Here is a 16,069-nt window from a genome sequence, read left to right on the forward strand (position 1 = left end):
AATATAATGGTTGCACTGACATGCCTCAATGGGAGCAAAATCACCTGGATGTTAGGACTAGGCAGTGACCTGCAGGCTGAGAGTGTGTTTGGTCTTGAGGGGACTGCAAAGCCATAGTGGCAGTGGCTACATCCAGAAAAGATGTGGCCAGAGGGGGGAAAAACTCAGAAAGAAAATAATGCTCAGTTTAAGGTAGAGCCCCTCTGGCCCTGCAGTATCAAACACCATCTGTTGCTATGAGCTCCATCTCGATCAGGACATAGTTGTGTTCTTGCCAGATGTTAGCTTACATGTGCTACATGTAAAAGTAAACTGGTGTGAAAGCTGTGGTCAGATGTGCTTTCAGTAGGATTTGCCCTGCATAAGTGACGACGTGCTAGCCAGCCTCTTGCTGAGAGGATGCACTCCAGAAGTTGCAGGTGTGTGGTTGGAGTGTGTTCAATGAGTCAAGATAGGAAATATCTTCCAAAGCTCCCAATAAGACAAAACAAACTCAGCTTTAGCACATGCTCAATTGATTGAGTCCTTGGCAAAGTATGACATGAATATGCAATGTTCTCACTGAGGCCTGTCCTGGCTGTATCCTGCCTGCTGAGTCCTTCAGCAGGCACAGCATAGCTGTCCTTCTTATGCTGAATCCTACTTCTTTTACCTATTCTTCCCAAAGTCTTCAGTTAGGAATGACAACCTGATTCCCACTCACCAGCTCTGTTCAGGTTCTGCTTTACACTGTGTCTGTCACCACTGAGATCCCTCTTGTGTCACAGCCTGCAATATCCACAAACCTTCCCGTGGTGACTTCACCACTGTCCTCTTCCAGCTCTGGCTGTTCAGGTCCAGACAGGACCTGGAGGAAGTGGGAAGTTGGACATGGGGAGTTTCCTAAAGTCGTTTTGCATCACCTTAAGGTCTGAAATCGGAGTCTGGGAGGCTGTGGGTTGCAATTCACTTCCTTCCTGGTTGATGGGAGCCCAGGGGCTCTGCTGTCCGCTGGTCCTTTAGAAAAGGGCCAGGAGCCACCAGGGACTCCTAGTGGGGATAGAAATGTTAGCAATCCAAATCATGATGGGAAACAGAAGGAGTAAAAAAAAAAAAAAAAAGAAAAACCAGAATTTTTTTTTCTCCCCAGAAAGCAGGAGGAAATCTAGGAAGGACAAGGCTGGCTTCTCCTGGAACATACGTGCAATCTGATTGTCACTAATGCTCTGTAGCCAGCTTAGAGAAGATGCTTTGCCTAAGTAAGTGAAATAAGCACTGTGATGTGGGATATATGATAACTTCAGAAGCAGAAGGAATAAGACCCCAGGCAAGAGAGCTTCAAACAGTGTCTTTTTTTTTCCTCTCCTTTTTCCATCTCAAAGTCTGTGGTGTTCAATTAACCCTCTTTCTCTATCCTGGCCATGATGGCTGCAGCTTTGCAAGGCTTCACCCAGCCTTCTGGATGATGATGTGTTAAGCACTTGGTTTGTGATAACCAGTTTTCTCCTGAAATGATACCAAAAGTCTGCTGTTTTGATTTAAACTGTTTTCCAAGCATTTTGATTAGTAACAAAAGACAGTCCATTCCAAGAGAATCTAGCTTGAGGAAGCCATGAAATTTAATTCATCTTTGCAACTTAAATATATAATCAGTGACATATGGTAATAGTAAATACAGGGGGAAATGTCATTGTTTCAGTCAAATTTCTGCATTCAGTCAAAACCTAATAGTTGTAACATCAAACTGTATTTTCCATTGAACAGGAAATAAAGCATAATTTTTTTCAAAGAAAATAGACATGCAATTGCATGCCTATTATATTGCTTATATATCTTTATTTTTAGCTTTTTCAACTGTTGCTGTTCTAAAGGACCAACAGAAGGGGAACTGTGGAGGGAGAAGATACAAGCCAATACCCAGTTGCCCATGGTAGAAAGGGCAAAAATGTCTGTGCTATGAATAAATGCACCTTTCCTACAACAGGTCAATAAGGTTCTGTGCCTGGGTTAGGGACTCTGCACCTCACCCCTCACTTCTGCTGACATGCCAGCCCTTAAGCAATGCTGAGGTGAGGATAAGTTCCTGTAAGGGCTCTGGAATTTATGCAGAAAGAACATTGCTTTTTCTGGGCAATGGAAGCAGAATATTTGGTTTAAAGTCCATCTGGCATCAGCCCGAGACTCCTCCCTCCATGAGTACAGGTCACTGATGTACTGCTGGCCTTTCCCCCTCATTCAGTGGTGCTCTCTTCTGCCCTTCCAAATTCCGTGGTTCCTTATGGGCATTTAACTTTATTTCTACTTCATCCATTTGTCTGTTTTTCAGGCATGACCCATAGTTTTCTCCTCTTACTCTCTAGCCTTGAGTTTCATGTGTTGCTTCTGATTTCTCTAATGCACACCAACAGTTTGCAGCTTTGACATGGCTGATTTGTCTGTCTTTGTCTGTAGCAGGGCCATGCTCAGATGTCTGGATAGAGCTGGTGACAGAGAGCTTACTTGCCCTATGCAAATAAATACAGCAGACAGGGGCTTACAATTTTATCATTACCTGAAATATTCCAATTCTTTTCTGTCTCTCTCACCCCAGCAGCTTCTCAGATTTGAGAGTATTTTGGCTGCTGTTCCTTCCCCTGAGCTCCATCTCCTCGTTGATTTCGGCACACAGTTCCTTCGTCTTTTTCATAATTGACTCGTTTGCTCCTCCAGTCTTGCACTTCATCCATCTTCTTACTTCCCCTCTCTGATCTAATTCTCATGTCCGCTTCCTCCATTTTTGCTGCTGGAATGTAAAGCATCCCTCCAGAAAAATAGAAGGTCTCTGTCAACTTTTACCATCCCCCTCATATTCCCTCTTCCTTCACCTCTATCATCTCCCCCAGATGGTGGGACAAATACTCACTTGCATTCATTCTCAGGCTTGTAAAATTGGCATATTTACTTCTCTTTCTTTTTCATGTGATGATGTGAAACAGGAATAATTCTACACATTTCTCTGCTGCTCAGGGCTGGGCTCAGTCTGAAGAAAAAGTTTTCCAAGGCTATTGTGGTCTTCAGGGCACTGCAGAGCTCCAGTCTCACTGTTGTGTTCTCACTCTGTATCTCTTTGACTGTGACAAATTGCTGCTGTATTTGCTGCTTCTCAAGATATGAAAGACAAAAGTGAAATCAGACCTGGCCATTGATGAGTACAGAGAAGTTAATGGAGCCAAAGAGCATTCTCTGTCCAAGGGCATTGTTGTACACTGAAATGTTCTCAGTCATTATGTGGATTTTTTTCTGCTTGCAGAAGAGGCACTGGGGAAAGGGAATTTCTGTGTGCTGAGATGGCACCTGGTTTGAACCCCAGAGCAATTCCTACAGCTTTATGGAAATTGTGCTTCTCTGTCTTTCTAGGACTTCGAAGTGCTGTTGGGACTTCAGCACTTTGGGATTTCATAAGTTCTCCCTATGGACAAATCTGCAGGACCAGAGTACCCTGGGATTGTAAGAGAAGTTTCGAGACTATGCATCAGAAGTCAGATAAAGTAAGACAATAAGGCAGGTAAGGGAAACAATAAATGCTGTTTATTCCCACAGAGTACATGGAATCTAACTTCTCACAGAACTGGAATAAAGAAAAAAAAAATAATCATTGATTGATAGCTGCCTAAAACTCCGTTTCATCCTCCCAGTTTCATTCTGTGGTGTTCCACCCAGGGAGAGCCCACACTCACAACCTCACAACCTTTATGGCACCAGTGCTTTTTGCCCCTGTCCCCCCCACCTTTTTTTTTTTTTACAGGTTTCTTCATTACACAGCTAGTGAGTACAGAACGACTCTCAAAGAAATGTGCTCTATTTTCCTATGGCTAGATTTGGAAATACCAGTTTGTGCTCCTTTCACGCTGGCAAAAATGCAAAGACAACATTGCCAACCAACTGTGCTTTTCCTGACCAGGCTGCTGGCTTTGATGGATGCCTTGCCTTTGGCATGTATGGAGGGAGGAAGCTCTCTCAGTAGGCTTGCTTTCCTCCTGCTGTGCCCGAGCTCCCTAACCAGCCAGTCCTTCTCGCTCAGACAGAGGGATTTGCTTTTTACACAACTTCCCAGATCACCTACATTAAAGAGCAATATGTGGATGCTGTACTAAATCAAGCAACTGTCCTCTGTCTGTTTGATCAGGTTAGACATGATACATAAACAGGCTAGAAAATGGTTTCAGCAGTGGAGCTCAGGCTGTGACACCCACCTTGAGGCACTGGCAGTTTTAGGAGGTTGCATTCCAGACGTTAAAGCTCTTGTGGTGAAAATGATGGACACTGCATTGCAGAAAGAGCAAAAAGCTCAGTAAAAAGAATCGGTCATGCAATTGTATGCTCTGATGATCACAGCTTTACCACATTCACTGGTCTTGCTCTTCTAAGAAATTGCCATACCATTCTACAGGGCAGAAGCTTAAGAGCTTGAAAAGAAAGTGTATTTTTGTGAAGTATGGATAACTCTTAATTTTCACTTGCTGAATTTTCTCCTTGCTGGCTTCTTTTAGAGCATCCATAACTCAGATTTACTTGACAGCACTAAAGAAACAGACATGGTTGATATCTTGGGAATCAAAGACATGATGATTTTTTTTTTTAAGGGCTGTCTAGCCTGTTTTATCCTTCCCAGCCTAATGGAGGTTTGTTTGGTACAGGACATCCTCTGATGATAATAACTTTCATCATTTATGAGCAAAGTTTATTCTTTAGAGAACTAAAAATGTTCCTCCAAAGGAGATTTCCCCCATTTTCTTTTGGGCCAATTTGTATAGCCTGAGATCTGAGTTTAGATTTCCGTTGTGCTTTTTCTTCTCTTTTTTTTTTTTCTTTTTTTTCTTTTTTTTTTTTTTTCCCATCTGAAGAGGTTTCCTCTGCTGAAAACCTTCAACAACTGCTCAGACCATTTACAAGAAGCACTTTCACAGGCAGTAGCTCTACAAAAGAGAGGAAAAATCGAAGTGACTACCTATAATAATGAAGTTAAATGCAGTTTTAAGTGTTTGTGAACTGCAACTGACTGAAAGGGTGCCAAATATTTTGCAAATATATACAAAAAGACAGGCCCCTGCTCTAATCAGCTTGTAAATTAAAAGAAAAGTACATTGGCAAGAGCAGAAGAGATGATATGACATGCTTTAAATAGTTTATAGGGAGCTGGAGAATTGTTGTTTATTTGGTGATGTTGGGAAAATATTTAATGTGCTTTGGTTAAGCTCTTTATAGAAATGCTTCTCCACCCCCAGTTTTCTTTTCCAATGACTGTTTTGGAGATTGAAACCAGCAAGTTTAGAGTAGATGGAAAACGGAGAAACCTATTTCGAAATTGACAAAACCGCGAGTAAATCTTTATAGATACTTTTTATGTGAGTCAGGCTTTCGAAAGTAATTATCGTAATATAAGAAAGGATCATCGCTTCGCCGCCCCTGCGGACGGCCAGCCAGGGTCGCAGCTGGTGTAAATTGAGATAGCTCCTATCTGGCGTGCCTGCCTGGGGAGGAGGTGGCCCTGGCCCCTCTTTTTGGATGCCGGGGCCGTCCCGGAGCGGCGGCGGCGGCTCCCGGGACTGGCGGCGCTGGGGGCTCCCGCACCTCCGCTGCTGCCCCGGCGCTCGCGGATAACCGGGGAATTTTTAGCGTTTAAAATGTTTTCTATAGAAAGCCTACAATTTATTGAAAAACAGGCCAACAAACAAAAAAGCCCGAAGCACTGTATTTTTAGATTTAACTTGCAGCTGCTGGGGTCAGATGCAAAGTGGGGTGCAACTGCATTTCCGAGGGCACAGGATTGGGGCAAGCTCCCGGTGTTGGTCTGGAAAGCTCAGAGAGGTAAATGAGTATTTCCTTTAACGTCGTCTTCCCAGAATCTGGAAGGTGACTCCGGCATTTGGGGGTTTTTTTTGCCTCTTTCCCCGCTGTTTAATGTTGTTGGTGATATCTCTGCAGATAAGTGACTTCAGTGCATCCGGAGTTTGTGTTCAAAGCAGAGACAAATTGTGGGAAACTTTTCAGAATAAACACATTTCTCTTTCGAAGTAATGTGTTTGTAAGGAAAAAAAATATATAAAAAGGAGGTTAAACGGGATAATTTGTTTAGTTTTTGTTTGTGGCTTTTCCCCCCCCCTTTTACTTCCAGAACACTCTGGAATTTCGTTTGAAAATAGAACCATCCTTGGAGGGAGGCACGGTACAAAATTTCGGCCTGCAATCACAACAAATACCCCTGAAGCCTTTTTCTCAACCTCTGTAAGCATAGAAAAAATTATTAAAAAATAACGAGATAATTTTGAAACTCGCGTTCCTCATTTGGAGATGACCCAAAAAACTGTGCAGCTTCTGAAGCAGAGGCTTTAGGTCCTGGGTCAGTTTTGAGTGCTATTGCAAACCTCGGCAGAAATGTTTGCAGCCGAACACAAATTTCCAGGCTTAAATTGCCTTCTTCCTGTGCCGGGATGGCAGGGCTTTGCACAGCTGAAATTGCACAGCTCTTTTCCCCGGATCCTCTTACTTTTTCCAGCGCTCAGAGCCCGCTGCCCCGGGGACCCTTTCGCTGCTCTGGGTCAGCCTGCGCTCGGCAGCCTCTCCCCAGGCGCGGCTGGAGCCTGCTCCCGTCTCCGCTTTGCCGGGATGTTTCACGGCAGATCCCAGTTCGAGTGTTCCCTGCTCAGCCCCAGCAGAGACACAGGTACGTTTCATCCTTCCCGATGCGTCACCGCCGCGGCTCCGTACCCCGCAGCCGCTGCCCGAGTGGGCCGGGGCTGGCAGGGGTGGCTGCCCCTCTTCTCTTGGGGCGTTTCAAGGGCAGAGAGACGGGGCGAGTGGAGATTTCCGCCGGAGACAGCGCTGTCCGCGGGCTTCACCGGGGCCAGGCCGAGCGCTTCTCCTCTCTGCGGGGCTCCGCCGAGCGCACCGGGCTCCGGGATTTGCCGCCGGCTCACCGGGGCCGCTCCCGCCGCCCCTCGAGCCCTGACTGGGGCGGTCGGGGGCCGCAGGTAGCTCCGCACGGACACCGGGAGAAGCTGGAAAGGGTTCCCAGGGGCGGGCAGCCCTGCCGGGACAGCGGGCTGCCCGTGCACTCGGGGTGCCCCTGATCCGGCTGCCCGGGCCGCTCGAATCCGCCCCGCCGGCTTCCCCGAGGGCGGCTGGCGGGTCCCCGGGGCTCGGCCACGCTTGCGGTGAGATTTATGGCTCGATGCCGAAGCCGCGCTGCTGCCCGCAGCCCCGGCACCTCCCGGCCGCGGCGCGGAGGGTGTCCGCAGGTGGGTGCCGGCTCCCCCGCCGCGCCGGGCCCCTCACCAGCAGATGGTGCTGCGGCCGCCCCATCCCCGGGGCTGCGGGGCCCCGACGGACCGCACCTGGCCCGCCTCAGCCCTCCCGCCGCCCGCCCTCCGTCCCGCATGGCCTGGGCGACGCGGGAACCGGGCCGGGCCACGGCGGCCGAGAGCCCAGGTGCGGGCGCGTTACGTGTCCCGGAGGCAGCAGACTGCTTGTGGGAGTTCGGGGCTTGCCCGGGGAGCGGCTGCTGACGGACACAATGTCCGAGTCGGATGGGCATTCCTTGAGGCTCCCGGCATCGTCAGCAGCCGCCACCGATCCCCGGCCCGGTGCCATGACCTTGCGCCCAGAGCTGGCAACCGCAGCCGCGGGCACTTCTGCAGTGCGCCGAGCCCGGTCCGTCCTGGAGGCAGCGACGGCCCCAGCACAGGGCTCCTCGTCGGTGCCATCAAACCGTGCTGTCCTTTCCGCCCCCGACGCGGACGTTTCCACAGCAGGCACTGCTGCTGCCGCCCCTCTCCTTTCCCTGCCGCTGGTCGGACACCGATGGGCTCGGAGGCAGGCGGGAAAAGGCGACCGGCGGCTCGATTCCCCGTGCCCCGGTTCCCCGCAGTGCCGATGGCCCTCGTGCGAGCACCGGCCCTGTGCTTCGGGCAGGGCGCACCGAGCGGCCGCGCCCGGGCTCCGGGGCGCTGCCGGCCCCCAGCCCCCCTGCGCCCGTCCGAGCCTCCAGCGCTCAGCCCCGAGGGCCTCGCCCAGCGTAGTGGGTCCCGGCGCAGTGTGGAGGTAATTCTTCCCTCAGGTAGTGCTTGGGGCTTTTTCCGGGGTGATTACCATCCCCCCTACCCCCCTCCCCATCCAGGGCCGTCCTCGCTGCCTTACCGGCTCTGTCGTTCCTGCAGCCGACGACCATCTCGGACCGTGCTGGCCGGCCCCCGCGCCCGGTCCCCGTCCCGAGCTCTCCGGTGTCTCGGTGTCCCGACTCCGTCCCCGTTTCGCGTGGTGCGGGAGCGAAAACGTCTGCCGGAGCCGGCGCAAAGCGAAAGCTCGGGGCTGGCGGGGCTGCGGCAGGGCGGCGGGCCCCGAGCCGAGGGGGTTAAACCAGGAGCCTCCCCTTACCTTCAAAAAGTTAAAAATGTCTGGAGCCTGCATCTCTTAAAGGGGCGGTGCTGGCTGCAAGGAGTCTTGGCACCGGCTGCGAGAAAGGCTGGTCAGGGGCGTGAGTTCCCCTCCACCAACACCAAAACATTGCAAAAAAAGGCAGAGCGCCCCACACTTTAGATAAGGACAATTAGCCACCAGCGAGCCCCTGCAGACAGCGAGTTAATTAGGGGTTTCCTGCTCTCTGGCATGCCCTGTCCCAGCTCCTGCCCCCCAGGGCTCTTAGCCCTGATGGCACCTGGGCTGGCCCTCATGGCCACCTTCTCGCTGCCTTCCCAGGCTGGGGACAGGAGAGCACTGCCGGTGGAGAAACCTCCAGGTGTGAAGGGAAGAACTCTCATTCTCCTTGATGTCAACACCAAGAGCCCTGTCAGGATAATCAGTGAGAATTTCCTCTCCCTGCAGCTGGACCCCTCCATCATTCATGATGGCTGGCTCGATTTCTTAAGGTAAGGCAGGAGCCCCCCGGCGCCCTCCCCACGCCGCCCGCGGGGCGCCCCGGCGGCCCCGCCGCCCAGCCCTGCCGGGCTCCGCGCTGCTGGCGGCGCTTGTTGTGACGGAGGGAGCGAGGCCATGGTTTCCATTAAGATGCACATGTTTGCAATGGAGAAAGCATTTCGGAGACTTATCAGTTATGACTGCAAAAATGTCGTGCTCCCCTCGCTCCAGCAACCGCTCCTCTGCAAAAAAGCACAACACGGGGCCGAGGCAGCACAGGGGAAAAAAAAAATCAAAATGGAACAAAAAACAGCAGCAGGAACGGGGCCGCCTGCCGAGCCGAGCCGAGCCTTCCCCGGGTCCCGACGGGTAGAGAGCGGGTGTCGGCCAGGTCTTCCGAGCCCTCCGCTCCCCGGACTTCCAGCCCTGCGCGGGGGGCAGAGCCGGGCTGCAGCTGCGCTGGGTTCCACCGGCGGTGCGGAGCGGCCGCGGCCTGGAGGCGCTGGGACGGGCAGAGAGCCTTCTCCCTGCTGGGTAAGTCGGGGAGGGAGAGCGGGTCTCCTCCGCACGCCCGCTGCGAGGGTCCTTTCGGCAGCCGGGGAAGGAGCAGGGCGAGGATGCGGGAAGGCGCGAGAGAAGCGGAGCCGGGACGGCTCCCGCTCTTCTCCCCTCCCCGCTCCTCTCCCCTCCCGGCGGCTCGGCCCGCGGCACGGTCCCGCGTGGTGCTGAGCGCCTCTGCCTCCCGGACGCCGCTGCACTTGTCCGGAGGGCGCCGGCAGGACGGGGGGAGCCGGGCCCGCCGGCCTCCGGGCCGCCACCGGCGGGCGGGGCGGCTCCCGCTCCAGGGCCGCGCCGCTCGGCCCGCGCAGAGCCCGCAGCCGCTGGTACCGCTCGCACTGCCCCGGGCGGGACAACGGCGGGTCCTCGAGCCCCGTGCTCCCCGGTCGCTGGCGGTATTGGGGAAGCGAGGGCCCGGCCCGCGGCTTCCTCAGCCCTCTCTCTCCTCTCCCCAGCTCCCGGCGGCTGGTGACCCTGGCGCGGGGCCTGGCCCCCGCCTTCCTGCGCTTCGCGGGCAAGAGGACGGACTTTTTGCAGTTCCACAATGTGAAGAACCCGGCCAAGAGCCGCGGCGGGCCCGGCCCCGACTACTACCTCAAGAACTACGAGGACGGTGAGCCCCGGGGCCGGGGCGGGGGCGGGCGCTGCAGCGAGGGCTGCGGGAGCCGGGCGGTCCCGCTCCGCCTGCCCCGCTCTCCCCGCGCCCGGCGGGGCCGTGTCCCTCCCGGGCACGCTGTCGCCGGGCACCGGGCAGGGGAAGATTCCCGTTCCCTTTCTTTCCCGAGAGAGGGGAGCCGAGCAGCTCGGCGGAGCTCGCTCCCCCCATTGCCGGGGGATTCGGCGGGTGTCGGCCCCCGGGAACAAAAGACCAGCACTGGGGAGCGGGACTTTTCACATTCCCCTGCCCCGCTGCGTCCTTTGCCTCCCTTTGCCCCCGAGCCTCGGCGGGCAGCCCCGGCGGGCAGGGGAGGCTTTGCCGCGGCTCCGGGCGGGGCCGGGCATCGGAGCCCGGGATGCCCCGTCCCGCGCTTCTCTTTGCCGCGGCTCTCGGAGCCCTGCCTTTCCTCACGGACCTCGCCGTTGTGCGCCTGTCTGTGCCCGCCGCAGCCCCCTGGGCTCCCCGCGGTCCCTCCGGACTCGGTGACCGTCGGTCCCCGCCTGCTGGTGCCCGGTCGGGGCTGCTCCCCCTCCGAACCCCTCGGCCATCCGAGCTCTTTCCAAAGTCACCGCCTGGCCCCCGCCTTCCCGCTGTTCCCCTCTTCCCCCTCTGCCCTTCTCCCCGTCGGACCTCAGTACACAAAAGGCTTTCACCTTTCGCGGCCCATAATTCACACAAAGAAACTGAGTAGGAAATTTAGGGCCATATCTCCGTCCTAAGGCATTTCTATTAAGAAGAAGAATACGATGTCCACATGCAAGAATTTATTGATTTTTCTCTCTTGCTTAGTTTGTTTCTTTTTTTAAAGAAACAAGCTTTTTTTTTTTTTTTCCCCTTTACTCAACGACTTACAAAAATTAGCTTAAGATTTTTCCATAAGTAATTTTGAAGGCCAATTAATGCCAGACAGATCCCACTGGGCAGGTCTGTGGAACAGAGGAAATTTTGCAGAGATCTAGTCAGCAGCAGTCTCCTGAATGGAAAAAGCAGATGCATTTGCCAGTTTTCTGATGGCTCTCACTCCTGCTGTTTCCCTACATAACATCTCTGAGATGAATGTCCTTCTATTCCCACACGCAGGCAGGTGGGTAAGTTTTTGTGCTCCATCTTTCACTCGTTCTCCTCGCTGGGGCAGTCCCGATGTTATTCCTTGTTTTTCTCCTTGTAACAAATCTCAGTGGAAGGGTTTGTTGTAAGCTTTGCCGGCTGAGATGCACTTCAGGGAAAAAAGCTGACCAAACTTGCCACAGACACCTTGTACAGTAGAAATTAAGTGTCATGCATAAAATTGTGGATGGGACTCATACAAAACATTTGTAAGAATAAATTTTCCCACCTTCCATATTTCAACAACTTGCAGGAGAGAACTTACTTATTAAATGTCTTCACAACAGCTTTCATGTTAAGGAAGGAGTGAAATATTTTGGCTTTTTTTTTTTTCAGTTTTCCTCATGGCAATAAAATTGAAATGTAGCAGCCTTCAAAATGAAGCTTTTCATAGAAGTTGTAACCACAGGTCTTAACTTTTCATCACTTAAATATGGAACAGAACCATTGTGAATGTGGGTGAAGGAAGGGGAAGACACATGTGGTGTGTATCAAGCATTGGTGTAAATCAGAAAGGTGTGGTAAAAGGGATTTCCTGCCTGGAAGCAAAGCTCTCGTATTTGTTCTTAAGATCTGTGTGCAAACTCCAGGGTCAGGGAGTTTCACCCTATTTGGATAAGGGCTGGAGTTGCTAGTAGCTCACATCCTTTTGTGCTGAGGCTGCACTAAGTACTTCACTAGAGAGATCCAGTTCTCCAAAATGAAATCCTGATGCCACCACAGCTCTTTGCCCTGCTGTCCGGGTATGAGCAGCCACCGTCTCCATTTGGAGCCCTGGCTCCATTTTTGTTCCCTCATCTGTGGCTCACCCAGGACCTGCTTGGAATCAGGACATGCAGTTTGCTCTTGCTGCTGAGGACTTACAGCTTCAACAGACAGCACAGAAAACTGATGGTAATCAGCACCTGAACATGGGGGAAGCCAACAAGCATCTTGCTAGGTACCCTTCCTTCTCCCCAAGCTGTCTGGGGTGGTTGGAGTTGTTTTCCATGTCCATGGGCTTTTATATGTCCAGTACTTATTTTCTGAAATTTCTTATAATGGCATGGGAGCAGGGAAGATGCTGGGGGGCTTGATTAGTTAAAAAAGTCAGAAAACATTTAACAGAGAAATCAGTGAATTTTAAAGTCTTATGCAGCACCCTAGAGATTTTTAGGGATAAGTGACTGTTTGGTTGTTTTCTGCTTTGAGTGTTTGTCTTTTTGCCACTTCTGCCTGTGGGTGCAGACAGACTCCAGGCCTGTGCCCACAGAGTCTGGGCTCTCTTTGCAGCCCCCACAGCTGCTCCCATGCCTTGTGTTCAGAGGGGGAGGGAAGGGCACTTGTTATGTTCCTCTAGGCTGCAGCAGCTCCCAGAGTGCAGGACTGAGAGGTGAAGTGCACGTGTGCACGATTGCTCAGAGAACTGCAGTTACAAGTGAGTGACTGTGAGTGGTGTTCACATCCCAGGCAGCTGCACCCCACTGTGTGCTCACAGCCCACACCCGTGTGGCTCTCTCAGGCATTCAGATGGGAGGCAGCACCAGGACTGCTTTGTGTCATCCTTCACGGACCCTGTGACCATGCTGGTTGGAGTTGGAATGAATCTCTGGACAGGGATCTTCATCCTGTAAACCCCCTCTGCCCCGCTGGTGCTCTTCAGACCAGGGTATTCCTCGCTGTTCCCTTCCATGTTTTTTTCTGTCTCTGTGGTGCTCTGCTTTCCTGACCATCAGACCTCCTCAGGATTCACCTTGCTCTTCCCCTGCACTTAAAATTGTATTTGATTCCCTTTCAAATGGTCCCAACTATGCACACCTCCACCTTCTGGAAATTGCTTTTACCTTCCACAGCCTTTGGGTTCACCAACCCATTTTTTCTCACTTCTTTCTTTCACAGAGAGCGTGGGTACTCTCTGAGGGTAGTAGTAGTTGCTTTCATCTTGTATCTAAAATGTACTTTGTTTTCCTGAAATAAGGTGTCTCCTTTTGGTTCCAGAGTAACTCATTTCTTATTCAGATTATTCCTGGAAACACAGACCTGGAAGTATTGTGTGTTACCAGGGGTGTATGATAGCTTTCCTTTGTATGTGTGAACAGCCTCACCTCAGTCTAAACTGGTCATGTTTGGGCAGCAGGGGTAACAAAGTGATGCATGCTCTGTTACTGCCTGGGATGCCCACGAAGAGGGTGCATGTGGCAATTTACTGCAGCACAGTGTATGAAACTGGCACAGCAATTTCATCACTTGCTGGCAGATTTGTCAGTACCTGACAGGGCAACTCCTAAAAGTGGATGCCTATGGTAGATGCTCTTGGTGAGCCACAGGGTGTGCAGTCTCTGCTATGGTAGCATGGCTGCAGGTACCTCCTGGACTTTGCTAAACAATAGGTAATCCAATGTGCTACATTAACACCCCACCTATGTTGCACACCTGGTGGCTTCCATCTCATGCAGCCCCAACTTTGGATGGTCAGTCCTGGAGCCCACCCTATTTGGGTAAGGCATTGGCCAGGCTGAGGTTTGCTAGAAACAGAAACCCAGTTTGATGTATGTCAGGCTCTGTGGCACCAGGAGGTGGGGCTGTGCCAGAGACTTTTTAACATTTTATGATCAAGAGGTGTAACATTTTTAGCCTGAGAGACTTTTCCCTCCCTTAAATGGTGTTTCTCTGCATGTGCCCTGCTGAGTTCGTTTTTCTTCCCCAGCTGTGCTCAGCGTTGTGTTTTGTTATCTGGAGATGTGTTTCTCTGCACATGTCTGATTCCAGGGCAGGTACCAAGATGTAAGGTTTCATGCTCAGTCTATGTAGTAGACCTGCTTCTCCTTTTGCTGCTGGGTTTCCTAACAAGCAATCTATTCAGCCTGTCCTTTCAACTGCCTCACATGTGCCAGGGACCAGCTGGGTCTGAGGAATGGGACAACAGGAAACACTGGTTTCCAGGAAAACAGGCTTGAGCAGCTCCTCTTTGGAGCAAAGGCATGGGTTTTTGTTGGTACAAAACCTCTCCTGAAGCTGAGTTTGTTAAAACCTGGCTTGCCTGCTGTCCTGGAGCCTGGTGTTGGAGTGTTACATGTGTGTGGAGTCCTGGTCTTGTTTCAGCAAGAGGTGCTGCAGGTGCTGTCTCAGTGCCTGAACCCTCAATGCTTCCCATTTTGGAAGCTCCTTGCTGGTGCTCCAGTATGAGTTTAGTGGGCTAATGTGGAGCCTCCTCATCTTCAGGGTGATCCCAAACTGCCTCTCACCCTGAAGCCACAGAGCCAGCTTTGGACAGCCTGGGTGGCACAGACACTGGGATAGCTTCCCCCTGGGCAAACGTGCTGTCAGGGAAGGGAAAGCAGAAAAAGAGGAGTTACTCACAGCTGGAGTTCTTAAAGATGTGCTGACTCAAGTGCACAGCTTCTCACTCTGGCACCTCAGCCTTGTGTAGACTTCTGTAGCCTTCTCATGGCTGAGAAGAGACCAAAGGACACTTTGTGTGTCCCTGTGTGGCCATGGGAGGGAGAGGGGAAGGGGACAACATTTGCATGCTATAGGTAGTGCATCAAAGAAGTTTCTGAGCTGAAGTGTGTATGGACAACACATTTCAAAAATACTCTTTTAATTGCTGGTAAGTTGCTTCCTTCTGTTTTATCACTTTTTTAAAGGGGATACCATTTGAAAAATGTCCAATTACAATAAAGAAAATTATAAAGACATGTTTCTTAAGCCTTCCATACTAGTCAGGGGATTTGGCAGTATAGTGTGGGAAATTTCACATCATTCTCTGTAATGCTGGCATTCTGTGTATTCTTTCAGCGTTGCATCCATTCCTTCAGGCATCCTCAGGTACCCAACACTGCATCTAAGCCTCAAAATTCGTCTGGCTGTGGGAACTTATTTTCACCCTTGCTCAATCCATACTGCACAAGTGTCTTTTAGGATGCCATGCTGTTAGAACATGCGTGAGTGGAAAGGAAGAGAATAATGACCTGAGGATATGTTAAATGACCTGAGATTTTGTTTATGTGGTTACACAGGGGTTGGAGCTGACCCCAGCTAGGGCTGCTGTTCCCACCCTCCTGCCCTGTCTGGCATGTTCCTCTCCTCTTCCCTGCCCGGAGCCTGAGTTTGTGTGGTGTGGTAAATTAGTTCAGGGATCTCAGCTAACCAAAACTTGATGGTAAAGATGTGATTGCACTTCAGCTTGCTCAGCTGCCAAATTGATCAACGCTCTGTGACCAGGCAGAGGTGTAGAGGACAGTGCTGGCAAAGGAAAGCCTGCATTGAAGGCAGGTGGGACTGCAGCAGTCTCAGTCTTGGTCAGATTAAATCCTTCAAATCTATGTCCCGAAGGCAGGAAATCTCACCTCGTGTTTCTTTGCCATCAGAAGGGCTGGTCCCCATGCTTGCTTTATGATCTGTGCACTGTTCTGCTGCTTCCCTTGTGCTGGCTCTGGCACGTTTCTGACCCTCTGCCGAGCCAGCAGAAAATTATTTCAAGTTAAAAAAAAAAAAAAGGCAACAGATTTACTGTGAATTTAGTGATTTAGGATTATGAGGATGATCATGGGGTATGAGGATACCTGAGCCAGAGAAAGGGAATGTTGTTGCCATGTGTCTGGGAGTGTGCCTTTGGCTCTGCCAGCTCATAAAACTGCACTAGATGTTTCTGAATGGAGAACCATCCTGTTGTCCTGGTAAAAACAAACAAACGAATTCTCCTTTATTCAGGGAATCATCTTCTGTTTCTGGTTACCCAGGGCCCCTTTTCTGTCTGCTTTGTGTCCCTCAACAGTTTAGACATCTGTCCTTTCAGAGCTTGAAGAGGAAATAGTTGTTTTTTTCACCCTCCAAGTGTTTCAAACACAGCCCTTTAGAGAGGGCTGTAGCATTTCAGGCACAGCAAGAGTTCAG

The 16,069-nt window shown here is 51.4% G+C and overlaps 1 protein-coding gene across 1 annotated transcript in view; it reads left to right on the forward strand.

The window, feature by feature from the left end:
* Positions 1 to 8,178: 8,178 nt before the first annotated feature.
* Positions 8,179 to 16,069, forward strand: part of HPSE2 (heparanase 2 (inactive)) — a 105,473-nt gene continuing 97,582 nt past the window's right edge. Inside the window, exons 1-2 of the mRNA XM_071446323.1 lie at positions 8,179 to 8,882; positions 9,885 to 10,042. Coding sequence (XP_071302424.1) covers positions 8,623 to 8,882; positions 9,885 to 10,042 — 418 coding nt within the window. The 5' untranslated portion in view covers positions 8,179 to 8,622. The remainder of the gene's footprint in view (positions 8,883 to 9,884; positions 10,043 to 16,069) is intronic.

This window comes from Agelaius tricolor, unplaced genomic scaffold (assembly GCF_023055355.1).
Source record: "Agelaius tricolor isolate 1412-34295 unplaced genomic scaffold, bAgeTri1.0.p SCAF_22, whole genome shotgun sequence".
In the NCBI taxonomy this organism is placed as follows: domain Eukaryota; kingdom Metazoa; phylum Chordata; class Aves; order Passeriformes; family Icteridae; genus Agelaius; species Agelaius tricolor.